Consider the following 22,014-nt stretch of genomic DNA (forward strand, 5'->3'; position numbering starts at 1 on the left):
TCAAAAGCCTTCTGAAAATCCAAGTAAACAACATCCACTGACTCTCCTTTGTCTATCCGGTCTGTTAGTTCCTCATAATTCCAACAGATTTGTCAGGCAAGATTTCCCCATCGGGAAACCATTTTGACTTTGGCCTACTTTCATGCACCTCCAAATACCCGAAACCTCATCCTTAACAATCAACTCCAACGTCTTCCTGACCACTGAAGTCAGGCTAACTGGCCTATGATTTCCTTTCTTCTGCCTCCCTCCCTTCTTAGAGTGGAGTGACATTTAGTTTTCCAGTCCTCTGGAACCATGCCAGAATCTGGTGATTCTTGAAAGATCATTAGTAATGCCTCCAAGATCTCTTCAGAACCCCGGGGTGCAGTCCATCTGGTCCAGGCGTCTTATCTTCAGACCTTTCAACTTCCCAAACACCGAATCATTAAATTTAAAAGTTCAAAGTAAATTTATTATCAAAGTACACATGTCACCATACACAACACAGATTCATTTTCTTGTGGGCATACTCAGGGGACAAACTCCCACTACCTAAAAGTGCTCCTCATGGCATGAGACTCAAATAGCCTCTGACAACCAAGTCCAACTCCTGGCCTTCTCGTGTGGTTTAGCCTCTAAGCCCGGCAGAAATGTTTCTACTGACAGGAGAAGGAGCGAAGGCGGGTCCTGACGCCTTAAAACCAGTGCTTCAGGTAGATGGAGCTCGTCAGCCTGGGAAGGCAGTCCATCTAGGAGAAGGAAAACTCTGATTTCAAACCTCCGCTGCCTTGCAGCCATACCCACTCATGGGAAAGGCTTCGGGAGTAAACCCTGAGGACAAATCCGGAGCTGGAGTCCCTAAGGCAGTCCGACGTTGTCTTCAACCTCGTTCTGGCAACTCCTGCGACGACACTGGTGCCAAGCTGTATCGGCCCTTGCCCTTCCCTTGGACAACGTTGGTAGCATGGAGAGGGGAGACTTGTTGCATGGACAACTGCCGGTCTTCCATACAACCTTGCCCAGGCCTGCGCCCCAAAAACCTTCCATGCACAGATCCATGGTCTTGCGAGACTAACGGATGCCACCACCACTCAATAAATCCATAATAGAATAATAACCATAATGGAATCAATGAAAGACTGCACGAAATTGGGCATTCAGCCAGTGTGCAAAGGACAACAAACTGTGCCAATACAAAAATATTAATAAATATTGAGAACATGAGAGGAGCAACATGTACATCAATGTCATTATGTTTACAAGTGACAGTGTAAATTTCCACCAGATATATGGTGGATAACATTTTGTCTGGTTACACTAGTACCTGGGATGGAGGTTCCAATGCTCAGGATCATGAAAGGCTTCAGAGGGTTGCAGAATACCTCAAGAAAGTGGCATGCATCATTAAGGACACTCACCAGCCAGGACTTTCCCTCTTCTCATTACTACCACCAGGGAGGAAGTACAGGAGCCTGAAGACACACACTCAATGTTCTAGAAACAGCTTCTTCCCCTCCACCATCAGATTTCTGAATGGACAATGAACCCATGTACACTATTCCGTCCCCCCTCTTTTTGCACTATCTCCAGTATTTTGTGTGTATTGCAGTTCTAGGCCACATTGTTTGAGATGCTACCAGCTGGTGGATACAAAACACCTTCACATAAGGAGAGCAAGATCATGCTCCTTAGTCAGTATTTATCACTGAGAACTTTCTAGTTTAAAAATCAGAACTGATCATTTCTGAAGAAAGGCCAGAAAGCTGCATTGTTAATGCCACATTTTTCTCTCTCATGCAGATGCTGTGCCCTCTGTTCTTAGACTTTTCCACCATAAGAAACATCATCTTCACATCCACTCTATTGAGGCCTTTCAACATTCGATAGATTTCAATGAGGTTACCCCCATTCTTCTAAATTCCAGTGAGTACAGGCCCAGAGCCATCAAACTCTCATGTGATTCAGATTTATTTATAACATGTACATCAAAACATATGGTGAAACACTTAGTTTGTGTTAACAACCAACACAACCAAGGATGCACTGGGGGCAGGCCACAAGTGTCGCCACACATTTTAGTGCCAACATAAGCTGTTCAACACAAGAATAATAGGAGAATATGAAGCAGAGAAACAAACACCTGGAATAGTTGTTCAATGTATATGTTGGTCAGGGGCAGACCCCAATATGGCAAAAACCCTTAGCTCTATTGGAGACCCAGGAATTTGGTGAAAGAATCAGTGCAATGAACTAGCACCACAACCTGCACCTCAATACCTCCTTGTGCAATTGGCTCCTGGATTTCCTCACTTGCAGACCCCAGTCAGTTTGGATTGGCAACAACATCTCCTCCACGATCTCCATCAGCTCAGTTACTGGCCCTCAACCATCAGGCTCTTGATCAAAAGGAGTTAACTTCACTCACTTGTGAGATGTTCCCACAACCAATGATCTTACTTTAAGGACTCCTTATTTCGTTATCTCATGATCTTATTATGTAAATAAATAGCAATAAATAGTTTGTTGTCTTCTGCACTCCAGTTGATCTTTCATTGATCCTGTTATAGTTACTACTCTATAGATAACAAGAAAATAAATCTCAGGGTTGCATATAGTGACGTATATGTACTTTGATAACAAAATTTACTTTTAATTTCTTAGGGTCCAACAGGGGTCTTAGAGACAAAATGCCCTTCAAGTACTGCAATGGCTAACCCCTGTATAGATGCAACCACCATCAGTTTTCTAAATGGTCCATGAACACTACCTCATTCCTTTTATGTTACACCGTTTGTCTTTGCACTACATTGGAACGCAAAGCAATTTCCATGCCGTACAAAATAACGTTAATAAACCTGACTCTGAATGTTTTCCGCAGTGTTGAAGCCTTATAATAAGCAGCGCAACCTGTTCTCAGCACAATGGGCCAGAAACACAGGAGGCTGGCATTTGTGAGCCAACTGTCAGCACTTCCCCAGACCCTCTGCAGGCATGAACTATTTTTGAAATGGAGACAGTATCAATGGAACCTTCCTCCACACAAATTGGCTGCCTCATTATTCTTGCATCATAGCTGTGATCAAACTTTCATCTGCGCACAATTCAAGGGCAAGGATTGGCTGTCACTTGCATTTTACCTGCAAGAAACATCACTACATGGTGAAACCAGTTCAAAAGTGGTTCATGGCTGTTGAGTTCTTGGAAGAGTGCTGACTGTGCAAAGGCACAGCTGACACTTTGTTAGCACACAGAACTTAAGAGCAGACTTAATCATGTGGCCCTGATGGAACACTTCCACACATGACTTTGTCCCAATTCACACATCAGAACCACGCTCTTGGGCCTCTGTTTGGCTCAAGCCTAAAAGATAAATTCAACAGCCTTCACCCGATTAGTTGGAACCATGGAGGCCACCAAGAAAATTTGCTTCAAGGATGGCTTGTTTTAGAGGCATCAGCCAGGATGCCTGTTATTCCAGTGAATCTTTCACAACCAGCCAAAGCAGCAGGCAGGTTGTCATGTATGCTTATTAATCTATGTTGTACTCAAGCCTCTGGAGTGGGATTTAAACTCACAAACAGTGCTTGAGATTCCTGCCTCCTGATCATCTCAGCTAGCAAGAGACCTTTTGTAACACTGCAATTTTCTCCTGCAGTTTTAGCCAGCCACTCATTCCTCAAAGCATCTGCTGCACCCTTCCTGTCAACTCTACACCATCATGGCATAATAGCCACCATCTAGCTCCAGCCCCCCCATCTCCTTCTCCTCCTCACATACTTCTCCTCACCTCAAGAAGAGGTTCACCATCTATTATCTCTAACTAAAGCATTGCTCTTCCCAAGTCATAACATTTCCCATTTATACTACAATTATCCCATCCCCCTACAGTCAAGAGTACATCATTACGGGGAATCTGTCCTTTACCACACACCTCTAATAGAGGGAGAGCATGGTTGTGGTAGAAATGGTTAAAACTAGTGTCTGATGGGATACTTGACCATTCTGGAACAGCTGGGCTTAAGACTGCTGATACCTGTCGAGAATAACCTTGGATGATAAGCGCAGTACCAGGAACTCCAATTAACAAGATACTAGGCTCCTGGAACCAGAAGGGAGGATGCCTCTGAGGCTAAATCATAAGTCCTGATAACAGAAAGCAGGAAGAACTGTTAGACTCGTGCTGAGAGATAATTGACTTGTCTTTTAAGCGATTGATCATGCACTGACTGTGGGATGCTAAAGTTATATGAAGTTGTTTGTCTTGCTGTATAAATATGAGCTCTGTATAACCTAGAATTCAGAGTTCTGGTGGCGGTGGAGACTGCTGCAGACTCTCCATGATACCATGTTAATAAACTCTTAAAACAAAACTCGAAGCCACTCTGGGTGTTCTTAGTTAGTGTTTCCACAACAATGGTTTTGCAACAAGCTCATGGTATTAAGAAAAGATACTAGCATGGATAGAAAATTGGCTGACTGGCAAGAGACAAAGAGTTTTCCAGTTGGCTGCCAGTGACTAATGGTGTTCCTCAGGGGTCGGTACTGGGACCGTTTCTTTTCACGTTATACATCAATGATTTGGATGACAGAATTGATGGCTTACAAGAGAAAATCTGCTGATGCTGGAAACCAGAGTAACACACACAAAATGATAGGGGAACTCAGCAGGAAAGGCAGCACCTAGAAAAAAATAGTACAGTCGACGTTTTGGGCCAAAACCCTTTGGCAGGACTGGGGAAAAAAGCTGAAGAGTAGATTTTAAAGTTGGGGGAGGAGAGAGAGAAACACAAGGTGATAGGTGAAACCTGGAGGGGAAGGATGAAGAGCTGGGAGGTTGATTGGTGAAAGAGACAGAAGGCCATGGAAGATGGAAAAGTGGGGAGGAACACCAAAGGGAGGTGATGTGCAGGCAGGGAGAGAGTGAAAAGGGGATGGAAATGGTGAAGGAAGGGGTGTGGGGTCATTACCAGAAGCTTGAAAAATCGACATTCATGCCATTAGGTTGGAGGCTACCCAAATGGAATATAAAGTGTTGTTCCTCCGACCGAAGTGTGGCCTCCTCACGACAGTGGAGGAGGCCATGAATGGACATATCAAAATGGGAATGGGAAGCAGAATTAAAATGGATGGCCACTGGGAGATCCTGCATTTTCTGGAAGACAAAGTGTAGGTGCTTGGCGAAGCGGTCTCCCAATCTACACTGGGTCTCACCGATATACAGGAGGCCACACCAGGAGCACCAGACACAGTATACACTGTAACCCCAGCAGACTCACAAGAGAAGTGTCACCTCACCAGAAAGGACTGTTTAGGGCCCTTAATGGTAGTGAGGGAGGAGGTGTAGGGGCAGGCAGAGCACTTGTTCCACTTGCAAGGATAAGCACCAGGGGGAGATCAGTGGGAAGGACGAATGAACAAGGGAGTCATGTAGAGAGCGATCCCTACAGAAGGCAGAAAGGTGGGGTGGTGGGGGAAGGAGGCAAGTTTGCAGATGATACAAAGAGTTGAATGTAGTGTTAAGAAAGTAGGACTCTCCAGAAGGACTTAGATTGGGAGAATGGGAAAAGAAGTGGCAGATAGAATATAGTGTAGGGGTGTGTTTAGTCATATGCACTTTGGTAGAAGGAATAAAGCCGTAGGCTATTTTCTACAGTAAATGAGCAGAAAATGCAAAATTCAGAGGTGCAATGGGACTTAGGAGTACTCATTCAGAATTCCCTAAAGGGTAACTTGCAGGTTGAGTCAATGGTAAGGAAGGCAAATGTAATGTTATCTGTGACGATACGAAGAGTTGGAGGGGCTGGTAGTGTAAGGGAAGCAGGGAGTCTGCAGATGGACAGACAGATTGGGATAATTGGCAAAGAAGTGGCAGATGGAATACAGTGTAGGGAAGTGTATGGTCATGTACTTTGGTAGAAGGAATAAAAGCATGGACTATTGAAACCTATTAAATACTGAAAGGCCTAGAAAGAGTGGATGTGGAGAGATTTCCTATAGTGGAGGAATCTGGTACCAGAGGGCACAACCTCAAGGGTGTCCTTTTAGGACAGAGGTGAGGAGGAATTTCTTTAACCAGAGGGTGGTGAATCTGTGGAATTCATTCCCACAGATGGCTGTGGAGGTCAAGTCATTGGATATATTTAAAGAGGAGGTTGATAGGTTCTTGATTAGTAAAGTCATCAAAGGTTATGGGAAGAAAGCAGGAGAATGAGGTTGAGAGGAATAATAAATCAGCCTTGATAGGATGATGGAGCAGCATCAATGGGCCATATGGCCTAATTCTGCTTCTATGTCTTATCTAATACAGCTTTGCCCCCTCTCTTTTCCCATTCCCCATTCTGGCACCCTTCTTACCCCTTCTCTTCTTCTCATCACCTCCCTCTAGTGTCCCTCCTCCTACCACTTTGTCCATGTCCACTGGGCTCTCCCATTAGATTTCTGCTTCTTCAGCCCTTTACTTCTTCAACCAATTACCTCTCAGCTTCTTTCTTCATTTCCCCCATTCCCATCCACCTTCCTCCTTACCTGAATTCACCCATCATCTATTAGCTTGTACTCCTCCCCCTCCCTTCCTATTCAGCCATACTTCCTTTTCATTCCTGAAGGGTCTTGTTGTAAAACTTGACCTATTTCGCCTGCATCGATGCTGCCTGACCTGCTGAATTTCTCCAGCCTTTTCTATGTGTTGCTCTCAGTTTGGTTATCTTCATGAAACATCTCAGTGCTGGGAGTGACAAAATGTACTATGCATATGCCAGTTGTAAAGGTGAAGGATCTCAACGCCTGGAATACCACATAAACAGAAGAGGTGGCGCCAAGAATTTATAAACAGGAACCAAAAACGGTGGCAGATGATTCACACACAAATGCAATTTCCTAATACACGCAAATGTTTCTGTGAATAATGCTGACTTTGCTAAACAAAAAAAATAATCTGAAATGCCAAAAGTAATCAGGGCAAGTGACTCTTCATAGTGGTGTATGACATTACATATTATGGATACAGCAGAGGTGTGGATGGGTGTGCTGGAGCATCAGTGCAGAGGGACTTCAAACAACTGCTTCAAAATAGATGCACTTTTGCTCCTATCCACAAGACTATAAGATATAGGAGCAGAATTAGACCATTTGGCCCATCGAGTCTGTGCCACCATTCTATAATGGCTGATTTTAATTATCCCTCTCAACCCCATTCTCCCACCTTCTCTCCACAACCTTTAACACCCTCACTAATCAAGAACCTATCAACTCCACTTTAACTCTGCCAGCACATTTTTCTTAGATAAGGGGCTCCAAACTGCTCACAATGCAGTGCAGGCTGATCAATGCCTTATGAAGCCTCAACATTCAGGAACAGCTTCTTCCCTTCTGCCATCCAATTCCTAAATGGACATTGAACACTACCTCACATTTTAAAAAAAAATATACAGTATTTCTGTTTTTTGCACTTAAAAAAAATCTATTCAATACAGGCAGTCCCCGGGTTACGAACGAGTTCCATTCCTGAGTCTCGCATTCGTAGGTCGGAACAAGTACATCCGGTATTATTTAGTGTCAGTTAGTCAAACATTTGTCTTAGTATATAGTATATATTTTACCTTTCTATGCATATAAACAAACAAAGAAACGTATGTATTTCAATAATTAAACCACTGCGTTGTTTAGTAATAATTGTAGCTATCATCGGGGCAGGGCCTTTCACATACTCCATTATTCTCACTTTATCCGTTATCCTTTAAAGTTGTTCCGATTGATTGACTGTAGCCGAAAGCTTTTCCAATGACCGATGGCTTTTCACCTCTTTCCAATCGCTTTATTATTTCTACTTTATTTTCAATCGCGATCGTTTTCCGTCAACAGAACAGAAAACTGAAGATTTTATGTTCTATCGCTGAGCAGCGGTGAAGCATCTGATTGGCCTATCAGAGTTCTCTTTAGGAACTAGTCGACTTGATCAGCATTTCTGATCTGGCTATTGTTTCCAATCGCACTTAATAAAAAAATACAGCAGCAGCTGGAGGCAGCAGGTCCTCTGTTCCCCGGGGTCCTAAAGTCCACCCGCACTGAGACAGGTTAAGTGGGACAAGTGGGGGTGGTGTTGACTGGAAAAGGGCGGGGGGGGGGGGGTCAAGGTGAATCTTGCTAAGAAATATTTAAGCCAAATACAAAGTTACACACTCAACACAGTGTTAACGGCAATTACTTAAAATGGCGGATGGCATTCTCCTCCCTCCGTTTGTAAGTACGAGTTGTCCATTAGTCGGATGTTCGTAACTCAGGGACTGCCTGTATACGTATACTGCAATTGATTTACTTATTTTTTAAATTTTATTTATTTTCTCCTATATTATGTATTGCATTGAACTGCTGCTGCTAAGTTAACAAATTTCATGTCACATGCCAGTGATAATAAACCTGATTCTGATTTGATATATCCTTGCTTTTATATTCAAGTCCTCTCAAAATGAATGCTAACATTGTACTTGCCTTCCTGACCACCAACTCAACCTGCACATTAATGTTTAAGGAATCCTACACTCACCAGCCAGTGAGGCTCCAATGGCTGGTAAGTACAGGATGAGTTATGGGAAAGGTAAGGACAGAACTCAGCACAGGTTCATCCCAGCTGCTGCTCCATCACATCATCGGCAGAAGGAACCACTAAACAAATAAGGAAAGCTGCAGGGGGGCAAATACCAAGGCAGTTTAGTTCAAAAATAAACCAATTCTACACTGCAGTATCTGTAGAATTTTTTGCTTTTCAATTATTAAACCATTTATGATGGAATTGGAACTAAATAGAACCAAGAAAAAAACATCCGACTCTTGAAAGAGAGCATTCAGCCCAAACCTACTTCATCACTGAAGACACCACAACAGATTTGCCCCTTAGCTCTCTTGATACCCCAACCCTTCCAGGAAAAACTTGGCCAGCAAAATATTGCAGATACTGGAAACACAAAGTTAGCAGATGCTAGAAATGTGCCACACATCAGACAGCATACATGGGGAAAGATGCAGAGTTAACAATTTACCTTGATGCACCTTCCTCTGAGGAAAGATCACTGGCCTTAACCATTGACTATTTTTCCCTCTCTCCATAGACGCTGCCTGACCTGCTCAGCATTTCCAACATTCACTATTAGCAAAATTAGCAGGTCCCAAATGAGCAAATGCATACCCACCCAGCAGCCAACAGGAATGCAAGAGACTGCAATTGCTGGAATCGGGAACAAAAATCTATTGAAACAACTCAGCAGGTTAAGTAGCATTTGTGTCAGGTCCTAATGCTGGAGTTCAGCTGGAAACATCAACTGCCCATTTCCTCCACAGATGCTGCCTGACTTTTGGAGTTTCTCCAGCAGATGGTTTGTTGTTCCACATTCCAGCATCTGCAGTCTCTCATGTATCTATTGGGATTTGCCTCATTGGCATTTGTGTCACTGGCTGGCTGTCAATCTGACCCTGAACTCATCTTATCAGTCAGTGCAAGACGAGGCATGCCACGGGTTGGTAACCAGAGCTCTTGGGAACTCTTAGCACCTGCAAGGTCACTGTGTACAGTCTGCGGAGTCTTAATCAGCATTAATGCTCCTGACCCAATGAGTGGGTGCCTTCACACCGAGATTAGAGAATCTGGCTCCACTCGAGTTGGATGAAGAGGGACTGGAGGTGGACGTTTGTATCTGCAGGAACCCCAATTGCGTTGTAAATCTGGGTAAGGCTTGGGTGGCTTGCCTTTCACCGCTGATTTGGCCGTCCGACATCCACTACTAACGTGCTGGTAACCAAGTGACCATGTTTAGTAATGAGTCAGTCTTCCGGGGAAAAGGGTTTATCGTTGAAATCTAGTACAGAAGCTGCAGCGCCATTTGTTTAGCCGTCGTTGGATAGCCATGGGTTTGCATCAAACGCGAGCCGGATAAAGTGCCCCACGTTCACCCGTTATGTAAGTTAGGGGGAAGACAAGAGAACGAAAGCCGTCAGATCACATAAACACTAATAATTCAAGTCGTCATTAACACTGCCACCACACAGTATCGTATTTGACTGAATATTCCCAAAATAAATTTCCTATATATTAAAAAACTGAATAAATGTATTTAAAAGGCTGTGGGGAGGGTAGTCGGAGACTTATGGTAATAAATCACATATTTATCCACTTCTACATAGATTAAAAATGCATTGCATTAAGCAGCCAGTAGATAACCCAGTTTTATATCTCACCATAACAACGCATTCAACCGGCTGTACATCTGGGATAAACTAATCTGTCAATCAATTAACAAATTGAAGGTGCTCGGCGATGGGGATGTACTCACTTTGCCTTGTGTCATTTTCAGGGGCACAGTTGCGGTGACAATTGCAGACCCACTCGTACACTCGCAGTGTGTACGTTAACTTCCAGTGAAACCGAGCTGCCGCCTGTAATACCGCAGTAAATCCGTGATGTTTCGAGCAATATCCAGGAGCAGGCACGCAGGCAGCTGGGAGGTACCATGTGCATGCAGCAAATGGGGAGAGGCTCTATTTTATTTAATGCACAATGGGAATTCGGTAATATCTGGAAATAATAGGATAGTTCGAAACCGTTGCAGTCGCACACGTGGTATGCTGAAAAAGCAACTGCAATGATGTGCAGAAGTGTGGCCGATGCCATTAGCCCTTTTGGTAAAGTCCAGTTATTTAATTAGGTGCTGCATTTCACACAGAGTGGCCTGCTTAAATTTAAGAGGTGGGGGGGGGGGGCATCTTCTGAAGAGCTTTGCATTTCTGTAGCGTCTTTTAGGACTTTAGGAGGCCACGAAGATCTTAACAGCCAATTAATTGATTTTGAGGTGTCCTGGTCTTCCTAGAGATAGGCAGTGGTTTGCTTCCATTTTGGTTTGAAGGTGACTGATGAGGTCAATGAGGGACCTTCAGACTTTTTCACACATCCGGTAGGAGGTGGGTGATGAAGATTGGAATAATGTGAACTCCTTCCACTTGGCTCCCATGTGCTCCTGCTTCAGAAGCTCAGCTCAGTCGCCATATGGAGTAGTGATGAACTGTGGAGGAAACCACAATTGTCCCCACTGATAGACCATAGAATAGTACAGCACAGGAACAGACCCTTCGGCCCACAGTGTTGTGCCAAACTAATTAAGTTCATAATTAACTGCCTAACTAAACTAATCTCTTCTGCCTATACAAGCCCATATTCCTACATTATTTACTTATTTATTTATTGATTGATATACAGTAAGGAGTAGGCCCTATCAACCCCATTGAGCTACACCGCCAGCAATCCCCTGATTTAATCCTGGCCAATTTACAATGACCAATTAACCTAACAACTGGTACAGCTTTGAACTGTGGGAGAAAACCAGTGCACCCAGAGGAAACCCATGCAGTTACGGGGAGAACGTACAGACATCTACAGGCAGAGGCGGGAATTGAACCCTGCTCACTAGTACTGTAAAGTGTTGTGCTAACCACTACATTACTGTGCTGCCCTCTGTACATTCATGTACCAAAGAGACCATTAAACCCCTCTATTATAAATGCCTCCACCACCACCCCGGCAGCACTTTCCAGGCATCCACCACACTCTGTGTAAATAAAAAACTTGCTCCACATATCTCCTTTGAACTTACCCCCTTACATCTGAAATACATGCCCTCTCGTATTAGAATTTCAACCCTGGGAAAACGATACTGTCTACTCTATTTATACCACTCATAATCTCAAAAGCCTCTATCAGTTCTCCCCTCAGCCTCTGCCGCCGCAGAGAAAACAACCCAAGTTTGCACAGCCTCTTCTTGTAACACTTGCTATAAAATTCTGGTTCAGCTGCATTTGGGGCTGAACCAGAGCATCTGGGAAGGTGCTGAGCTCCTGGAGTTCCTAGAGCAGGAGCACGTAGCAGCCAAGTGGAAGGAACCCATAGTATTCCAAATTATCTGCCCCATTGCCCACGTCCTGCACCATGTGAGGAAAAGTCTGTGGGTCCCACAATTGGCCTTATTAATCACCTTAGAACTAGAGTGAAACATCTTGGTAAACCTCTTTTGCCTCTTGGATTAAAGTGTAAAATTGTTATTTTTAGACCATAAGAGATAGGAGTGGAATTAGACAATTCAGCCCATCAAGTCTGCTCCGCCATTTCATCATGGCTGATCCACTTCCCCCTCAGCCCCATTCTGCTGCCCTCTCTCCATAACATTTCACACCCTGACTGATCAAGAACCTATTAACCTCCCCCTTAAATACACCCAGTGACCTGGCCTCCACATCTGCCTGTGGCAATGAATTCCACAGATTCATCACCCTTTAGCTAAAGAAATTCCTTCTAATCTTTGTTCTAAATGGACGTCCCTCTAATCCTGGACTCCCACCAAAGGAAACATCCACTTCACATCCGCTCTATCTAGACCCTTCAACATTCAATAGGTTTCAATGAGATCCCCCCCCCCCCCCCCATTCTTCTTACAGTTGAACTTTCCTGTACTTGAAAAAGGATCTAGTGCTTTCCTGGCATATATGACGAATAACTCTTCTCAGGCTTCCAGCCAGGTACAAGTATCAATTTTAGCCAACGTTTCAATGATAAACTCTACTACCTTCTTCAGGGATGATACCTGGGCATGTCTAGTCCAGTTGTATTTATACCCCAGTAGTCCATCCCTCCTGATTGAAAATCCACATCAATGAGCACAGGATGTGAATCTGTTTGGGATACCTGGAGAAATTGGCAGTAGTAGAATATTCCATTTGCAATGGTCATAGGATTGACTTTGACAGCACAAAAATACTGTACCATACCAATGGTTTTTTGGACTGCCTAATGAAGGAAGCCATTGAGATAAAACTAGAGGAAAAGAATTTTAACAAAGATAAAAGTCTCGCTCTAAATAAGAACTGGAATTTGATTGTAAACAAGGTGGGGCAGCAGAAACCTGATTGGATGAGGACTAACCAATCAGGAGGGACGGACTATGGGGGTATAAATACTAGACATGCCCAGGGATCATCCCTGATGCAGATGGCAGAGTTTGTCGTCAAAACGTTGGTTAAAATTGATACCTGTACCCGTCTGGAAGTCCAAGAAGAGTTTACTCGCTTTCTTATGCTTGCTTCTAATTTTTATATGATCACCTATATGTGTATAATTCAGTGAATTTTCAATAATTACAGTATAACTGATTTTGTATATTTCTAGAAGTTTTTTTTCCAGCTTGTGTCACACCACTGAACAATATAGGCTACCCCATATCAATGGAATGTGCTTTATCTCTCTAGTGAGCTAGTTTTTAGTATAAGACAACCACAACTTCTTTGTTCTCTCTTCTCTCTTACAGTAGAGTGAGGTTGAATTGAATTGACTTTATTTCTTACATCCTTCATTTACATGAGGAGTAAAAATCTTTACGTTACATCTCCATCTAAATGTGCAATGTGCAATTTATAGTAATTTATAATAAATAGTATGTATAACAGGACAATCAATATAACATAGAAATACAGTTGTGTCAGCATGAATTAATCAGTCTGATGGCCTGGTGGAAGAAGCTGTCCCAGAGCCTGTTGGTCCTGGTATTTATGCTGTGGTACCATTTCCCAGATGGCAGCAGCTGGAACAGTTTGTGGTTGGGGTGACTCGAGTCCCCAATGATCCTTCGGGCCCTTTTTACACACCTGTCTTTGTAAATGTCCTGAATAGTGGGAAGTTCACATTTACAGATGCGCTGGGCTGTCCGCACCACTCTCTGCGGAATCCTGCGATTGAGTGACGTACATTTCCCATACCAGGCAGAGATGCAGCCAGTCAGGATGCTCTCAATTGTGCCCCTATAGAAAGTTCTTAGGATTTGGGGACCCATGCCAAACTTCTTCAACCGTCTGAGGTGAAGGAGGCGCTGTTGTGCCTTTTTCACCACATAGCCGGTATGTACAGACCACGTGAAGGCCTCGGTGATGTTTATGCCGAGGAACCATTTTTATAATTACCATTATTTATATAGTTATGACCACTAAATAAAGTGGCTGTATTACAAGATTTACACCTCATTCTTGACTTCCAAAGAACTTCTGGATCAATATCACCAGATCCAATACCACCCTCTCCAAAGCCTCTCCACATCCAGAATTAAATGCAATACCCCAGATGTAGCTGAACCAGCATTTTATAAAACTAAAAAATCTTCCCAACTCCTGAACTCGTGCCTTGACTAATAAAGTCAAGCAGACCAAATGCCTGTGTTAACCTGTGCAGCCACTTCAAGGGACTTGATCCCTGGGATGTTGCACTTTTTCCAAGGAAATTATGAGCATGACTTTGAATCAGAATCAGGTTTAATATCACTGGCATATGTTATCAGATTTGTTGTTTTGCAGCAGTAATACATTGCAATACATAATAATAAAAACTATAAATTACAATAAGTATGAATAAAAAAGAAAATTAAATAAGTAGTGCAAAAAGAGTGGGACAAACAGTACGTTGGTGTACATGGGTTCAACGTCCATTTGGAAATCTGATAACGAACGGGAAGAAGCTGTTCCTGAATCGTTGAGTGTGTGCCTTCAGGCTCCTGTACCACCTCCTTGATGATAGCAATAAGCAGAGGTCATGTCCTGAGTGATGGGTGTCCCTAATGATGGATGCCACTTTTCTGAGGCATCGCTCCTGGAAGATATCCTGGATGCTGCGGAGGTTGGTGCCTATGATGGAGCTGGCTGAGTTTAAAACCCTCTGCAGTTTTTTCTGATCCTGTGCACTGGCCCCAGGCAAATTGCAGTGGGTCCAGTTCCTTGCTTAAGCAGGAGTTGATTCTAGCCATGACCAACCTCTCAAAGTATCACAGTAGATGCAAGTGCCAAGCAACAGAAAATCTGCAGGTGCTGGAAATCAAAGTAATTCACACAAATGATAATCATTGAGGCAGCTCACTCTGCTCTTCTTGGGCACTGGTATGATTGTCGCCCTTTTGAAGCAGGTGGGAACCTCTAACTGCAGCAGTGAGAGTTTGAAGGTGCCCTTGAGCACTCCCATCAGTTGGTTAGCACAGGTTTCTAGAGCCCTACAGGTACACCATCGGGGCCTGATGCCTTGCGAAGTTTCACTCTTGATAGATGTTCTGACGTCAGCCTCTGAGACAGAGATCACAGGGTCATGAGGTGCTGCAGGGATCCTCATAGCTGTAGTTTTATTCTCTCTTTCAAAGTGAGCATAAAAGACTTTGAGCTAATCTGGGATTAAAGCATCACAGCTATTCATGATTTTAGGTTTCGCTTTGTGGGAAGTAATGACCTGCAAACCCTGCCAGAGCCCGCGTGCATCTGATTCTATATCTAACATCAATCAGAATTGCTTTCTCACTCTTAGAATAACATTCTGTCAGTTGTCCTTGGACTTCTTGTATAGTTTTGGACCACTAGTCTTGACACAGATCTTTTGTAAGTATAATTTTGAAGGCACACACTCATCCACACAAGTTTTGATAAAGTCGGAGACAACTGTGGTGTATTCATTCAGATTCAAAGATGAATCCTGAATATTGTCCAGTCTACTGATTCAAAGCAGTCCTGTAAGTGCTCCTCTGCCTCCCTTGACCATACCTTCTTGGTCCTCATCACTGGTGCTGTGGTCTTTATTTTATGCATATACACTGGGTAGTTGAACTTTCCAAAGCGTGGGTGTGGGATGATCCTTGGTGGTACAACAGTGGTAAAGTGTGTTGGCTCCTCTGGTTCCACAGGTGATATGTTGGTGGTAGTTGTTCAAAGATTTCTTCAAGCTAGCCTGGTTGAAATCTCCCACAATGATAGGGAAGGCTTCAGGGTACGCAGTATCGAGCCTACTGATTACATTGTTCAGCTCCTCCAGTGCTTGTCTAACGTTGCCCTGAAGTAGAATGTACACTGCTATCAAGATGATGGTGGAAAACTTCCTTGGCAGATAAAATGGACAGTATTTGACTGTTAGTTATTTCAGGTTGGGTTAGCAGGACTGAGACAGAACGACCACATTTGTTTATCACAATTTGTTAATCATAAAACATAATCCATCTCCTCTGCCTTTAAAAGACTAAACTGTCCTGTCTCTACAGAAAATGGTGAACCCATCAAGCTGCTGTGCTGCTCTGAAATGGCAAGGGATAGCCATGTTTCTGTGAAGCAAAGTACATAGCAGTCCACAATGTCCCTCCGGTACAGCAATCTTGCTCTTACATCTTCAATTTTATTTTTCAGAGACTGTACATTTACCAGCTGGAAAGTCAGGAGTGGAGGTCCAAGGCCTCAGCATTTCAATCGTACCTGTAAACTGGCATGGTATCTCCACTTCTATTTTTTTTAAAGCGGAACTGCACTTGTGATCCGCATCTGCCATTCAACGTTTGTTGATTTTGAGTACAGTATCAGTACTTTTCTTACAGGTGTTAAAAAGATGCTGCTACTTAAGTACCCTTGGCTGTGACTGGATTTCAGCTGTAGTTGTCCTAATCCGGATTATTTGATGATTCCCATGGGAGCTGCATGCAAACAGTCGCCACTTTATGGCACCATCTCACCGGAATCTTTTCCTCTGTCCACCTGGTGATCTCTTTCCAGGGCAGAGCTGAGAATAGAGTGTTTGTTTTTGGAGTCTGCTGTTGGACTTGGGAATAACATTATCCATGCCATAAGTCACAGGAGTAGAATTAGGTCATTCGGCCCATCAAGTCTGCTCTGTTATTTGATCGTGGCTGACTTATTTTCCTCCACAATTCCATTCTCCTGTCTTCTCCCCTCATTGTTTTATTCTCCTTAGGGGAGGAGCACTGTTGTGATTCAGATTACAGTGGACTGGTGAGATGCAGCAGTATTTCTTCTGTTTGAAAACAGTTTTGGAACCAAAAGTCAATTTAAGTTAATCGTTCATTGTCATTTACTGAAATAAAAACATTAACTCAGCAGGGTTTTTTTGCAACAGTTGGGTACAATTTCTCACCCTCAGTGATAACATTTATTCCTTCTTGCAGTTACCGTTACTTGGGGGGGGGGAGTGGAGAGGTAATAGCTGTGAGTAGCAAAACTCCCGCTCGTTCAGTCTTGGGGAGGAATTAGAAAGCTTTGTAAATTGTTACTTGAAGTTAATACTTTTAAAAAAATACAAATTGCCTGATGAAATGCTGCTTTGTTATTCTTGTCTGATTTATTTTCCCCCACGATCCCATTCTCCTGTCTTCTCCCTGAAAACTTACATGCCCTTACTAATCAAGCACCTATCAAACTCCTTTTTAAATATACCCAATGAATTGGTCTCAACAGCCATCTGTGGCAATGAATTCCACAGATTCAGCACCCTCTGGCTAAAGAAATTCTTCTTCATTCCTGTTTTAAAGGGACATCAATTCTGAGGCCGTACCCTCTGGTCCTAGACTTCCCCACAATTGGAAATTTCCTTTCCATGCCCATTCTACCTAGGCACTTCAGTATTCGGTAGGATTAAATTAGGATCCCCATCAAGGTACAATTTTGTTTGCCATACACAGTATATTTACATCTATTAGGAATTTACTGTGGTGTATTGGTCAGGGAGTGACATGTTACAGAAAACAATGACATTCAGCAAATATAAAGAATTATTTATAAAATAAAGTTAAAGTACCGATATGGAATAAAATGTGCATAAATAGATAAATACCAGCATGCGTTATAAAGAGTGGCTTAAAGTGTTACAGTGCAGTGACGGAATAATAGATAGAAGGGGGTGGGGGCTGACTAGAATGTCAAGTGCCCCATTTCAATCATGCTTCTTTCTCATGTCTTTTAGTTCTCTTTACTCTACAGAAATACTGAAACATCTCTGACTTTACTTTTTTAATTTCAAACTGCAGGGTGAATTCTATCATATTATGATTACTGGCTCCTAAAGGTTCCTTTATCTTAAGCTCCTTAATTAAGTCTGGTTCATTACACAATAACGGATCCTGAATTGCCTTTCCCCTAGTGGGCTCAACCAAAAGCTGCTCTAAAAAGCCCTTCAGCCCACAAAGTTATGCTAACCATGTAACCTACTCTACAAACTGCCTGGAATTTCCCTTCCGCATAGCCCTCTATTTTTCGACGCTCCGTGTTCTTATCTAAGGGTCTCTAAAAAGACTCTACTGTATCTGCATCCACCATCTTCACTGGCTGTGCATTCCATGCACCCACCACTGTCCATGTGAAAAACCTACCTCTGACATCCCCTTTCTACCTACTTCCATGCACCTTAGAACTATGTCCGCTCGTGTTAGCCATTTCAGCTCTGGGAAAAAGCCTCAGGCTATGCACATGATCAATGCCTCTCATCATCCTATACACCTCTGTCAGGTCACACTCATCCTCTGTCACTCCAAGGAAAAAAGGCCAAGGTCACTCAACCTATTCTCATAAGGCATGCTCTCCAATCCAGCAATATCCTTGTAAATCTCCTCTGCACTCTCTCTGTAGAATCCACTATAGGAATTGATTTCATTTTTGATCAACAGAGCCTCCCCACCCCTCTGCCTATATACAGTACCTGCCTGGCCTTTCAATACAATGTGCATCCTTGATAGTAAGCACCCAACTATAATCTTCCAGCCATGACTCAGTGATGCCCACAGTGTCATATCTGCTCTTTACTAGCTGTGCTACCAAATCACCTACATTACTCCGTACACGCTGCATGCATTCAAGTATCACACCTTTGTCCTGTATTCATCATCCTTATCCCTTTCTAATTTTATTCTTTTTTTATTCTGGAGATTTCTGTAACTTGTCATGTACTTTCCTTCCCGTTTATCTTATCCTTATTTTTCCAAGCTGTAGAACCCACCCCCTGCCATTTAGATTAAAGCCCTGGTTCTGCGATTCAGCAGGGCACTGGTCCCAGTATAGATCAGGTGGAGCCCTTCCCATCAGAACAGCTCCCTCCTTCCCCAATACCGTTTCAAGGTCCCATGAATTCAAACCCATTCTCCCGCACAAAACTTTGAGCCACAGATTTAGCTCTGTGATCTTAATTATCCTGTGCTGATATGCACAGAGCTCAGTATTGTAGGTGCTGGCCTGCCCAGTCTAACTGAGTAAGTGTAACTAGGATATTGAATGCCTGGGAGAGGACACTGATGTTGGTTCACTTGTCCCTCCTGTGGATTTGGAGGATGTTGTGGAGACGGTGTTGGTGGGATCTCTCCAGGCCTTTGAGGTACCTACAAGGACCAGGGTGCAGGATCAAAAGAGGCTGTAAGGTGTGCCAGCTACAACACAGGCACAACTTACCGCACCAATAAGGACATCTGCAAGACGTGGTGCCTCAAGAAGGTGGGTCACTGAGGACCCTCAAAATCTGAGGCGTGCCCTCTTCTTGTTACTACCATCGAAGAGGAGGTACAAGTGCCTGAAAACACACTCAATGTTTGAGGAAAGGCATCTTGCACACCGACATCAGACTTCTAAACGGTCCATGAACAATACCTCAATATTCCTCTTATTCCTTATTTATGTTTTGTAACTTACAGTATTGCAAATGTATGTCAGTCCATCACAGCCTGCTTTCAATGTGCCCAGTTGAATTCCTCAACCAACAACCCTCTCAGCTCCTGCAGCCCCTGCTGGTCCTTCGATGACTGTGGTCCCACGTCGCCATAGATTTTGTTGGTTACCAGCTTCAGGGGTGGGGGAGGGCATGCTCTTCCAGTCTTCACCCTGCTAAAAAGAGTCATCTGCCACTCAATTGCAGAAGTTATCCTATAAAAATTATTATAAAAGTTATCACTCACTGCTCAGTCATCTCTGCGGCTCTGCATTTTATGATACACATATATCGAAAAACAGTGAACAGCAATGTTTTGCATGCAATCCATACAGATCATTTCAAAATCTTAGTACCTCAAGATAGTACAAAGGGAAAAACAATAACAGAATGCAGAATAGATTGTATAATTAAATTTACAGAGAAGGTGGAGCCTCGATATCTGCATTAAGTGGGTATAATCTCTTATTTTTAAAGTGACCCCTTGTTCTAGATTCTCACAAGAGGATATGTCTTCCACACATCCATCACGTCAAAGACTCGGTTAATACTTTGCAAAGCATTTATAGCACAAAATGGACCATTTGGCCAATAAGGTGCAAACTGGCATTTATGCTCGACTGAAGTCTCTCCCAATCATTGTCTATATGTTTCTCCTTCCTGTAGAAATCAGCTACCTTGTAAATACAAATGTGCTATTCTCCTGAACCACTCCACGTAATGGCAGGTTCGACTCCCTCCACCATCATTAGGATCATAGGAACAGGAGAAGGTCATTTAGTCCCTTGAGCTAGTTATACCACTCAATGGATTGTTGCTTTGCAAGAGTTGAACAAAGTCCAAGTTGACCCACAGATGTCTTTCATGACAGGAATGTTTCTTTTCCTCTCTCATAGCTCTGAATCGTCACTACTTCTGTCATCTTTTATAACAATAGATCCATCCAAACTATCAGAGGGCTCACTGGCCAAGTTGGTATGTTGGATATTCACAGAGGCATAGAAAAAGTGACAACCGAGATGGTGGAACTACTTGTTGGATCAGGCTGAAAGAAACAGACTTATAATGTTTTAAGCAAGTGATCTTTCATATTTTACTGGCCTGAAATATTCATGCTGTTTCTCTTCCCACAGAGACTGCCTGACCTGCTGTGTGTTTCCAGCATTCTGTGTTATGCCTCCTTTCTATAGTGTAAATGATAGTGGTGTCCCTTTCAAGTAGTTTATCTATTTTGGTGTAAAAGCAAATCCTGCAGATGTTGGAAGTCTGAAAACAAAATAGATGCATCCAACATCTGCTAGATTTTATTCTTATGCCACAGAATTGACAGACAAGGTACTTGAAAGGGGCACCACCATCGATCATGCTATGGAAAGGAGGCAGCAGCTGCTTAGGACGTAGAGCTTTAGATAGGCTGGATGCCCAGAGAGCTGGGCATTATAAATGGCAGTCTCGTAGCATCAAGATTACTTACCTCAACCCTGAAGCTTACATTAAAAGCGAGTGATTCAACATTAAAATGCGTGTAGGTTATACCTATAATTAAGTTGTTCAGTGTTAAGAGTCATTCTGCAGCAAGCCACAGTGCCCAGGGTGTTGGATGCTCAGGTTGAAGGCTGTCGGGTGACCAGGGATATCTGCTCCAGTGGTGGCTAATGTCTCACCAAAAATAACTCGCTAATTTATCCAATTAGAAAATATTCACCAGGAAATAGATTTGGGCAGTTATAAACTTAGTTCATGATTGAAAGCAGGACATAAGATATATGATAAAATGCAGAGCAACAAAGTAGATTAAAAATAACTGCATGTTAATTCTACTTGCTACATTGATTCAGGAACTCAGGGCCATTCTGTCAGGTTTTCCAGAGTCAACATCGTTGCTTATTGTTGGGTCCCCTTGCTGTTCCTCAGCTGTTTACTCCTGATACTTCAGTATTTGTAAGTCTGACTGAATTGTATTAAGTTTCGGAATTAATGTATCATGTAAGATCGACATGACTTTGCCGTTAATCCGTCTGATTATTCTTTTTTAAAAATCCTGTATTATGTTCCCTTTTTTAAAAAAGTTAAAGCATAATGGAAATTGAGCCAATAGGATTTTGACAAGTTAAGAATTTTGCCATGCAAAACCAGTCCCTCTGTTGTCCAAGTTGTGCAAAACTACACAACTTCAGTGATTGGCCTGGGTCTGGTAATAGCCAAAGGAATAGTGGGTCTGCCAGGTTGTGTCATCCTATGTTAGATTCATGAGCAAGGGAAATAATGGCTGGAGTCATCTGGCAGGGCTGCGTCAAAAATCGATTTTGTGAAAACACTTTAAAGAAAAATACCACTATTTACAAGCCTAGATCTACAAGTAAACATAGTATTATCATCTCTGTGCTCATTGCGCGTCGAACGTGAATCCCTGACAGCCCCTTATCTCCCCCTCGCTGACGGGCAATGAGGTCCTTTGTCATTCGGCACTAGGACGCACCTGAATTAGAAGATGATCTGCTCCACAA

The 22,014-nt window shown here is 43.0% G+C and overlaps 1 protein-coding gene across 3 annotated transcripts in view; it reads right to left on the reverse strand.

The window, feature by feature from the left end:
* LOC140741167 (protein lifeguard 2-like) overlaps nucleotides 1-10,474 on the reverse strand; it is a 65,963-nt gene extending 55,489 nt beyond the window's left edge. Inside the window, exon 1 of one of the 3 annotated variants that reach the window (XM_073071021.1) lies at nucleotides 10,305-10,474. In XM_073071021.1, coding sequence (XP_072927122.1) covers nucleotides 10,305-10,319 — 15 coding nt within the window. In that variant the 5' untranslated portion in view covers nucleotides 10,320-10,474. The remainder of the gene's footprint in view (nucleotides 1-10,304) is intronic. The other 2 variants (XM_073071022.1, XM_073071020.1) reach the window with 2 other exon arrangements.
* Nucleotides 10,475-22,014: the final 11,540 nt, after the last annotated feature.

The sequence above is a fragment of the Hemitrygon akajei genome, chromosome 18 (genome assembly GCF_048418815.1).
Source record: "Hemitrygon akajei chromosome 18, sHemAka1.3, whole genome shotgun sequence".
NCBI classification, from domain to species: domain Eukaryota; kingdom Metazoa; phylum Chordata; class Chondrichthyes; order Myliobatiformes; family Dasyatidae; genus Hemitrygon; species Hemitrygon akajei.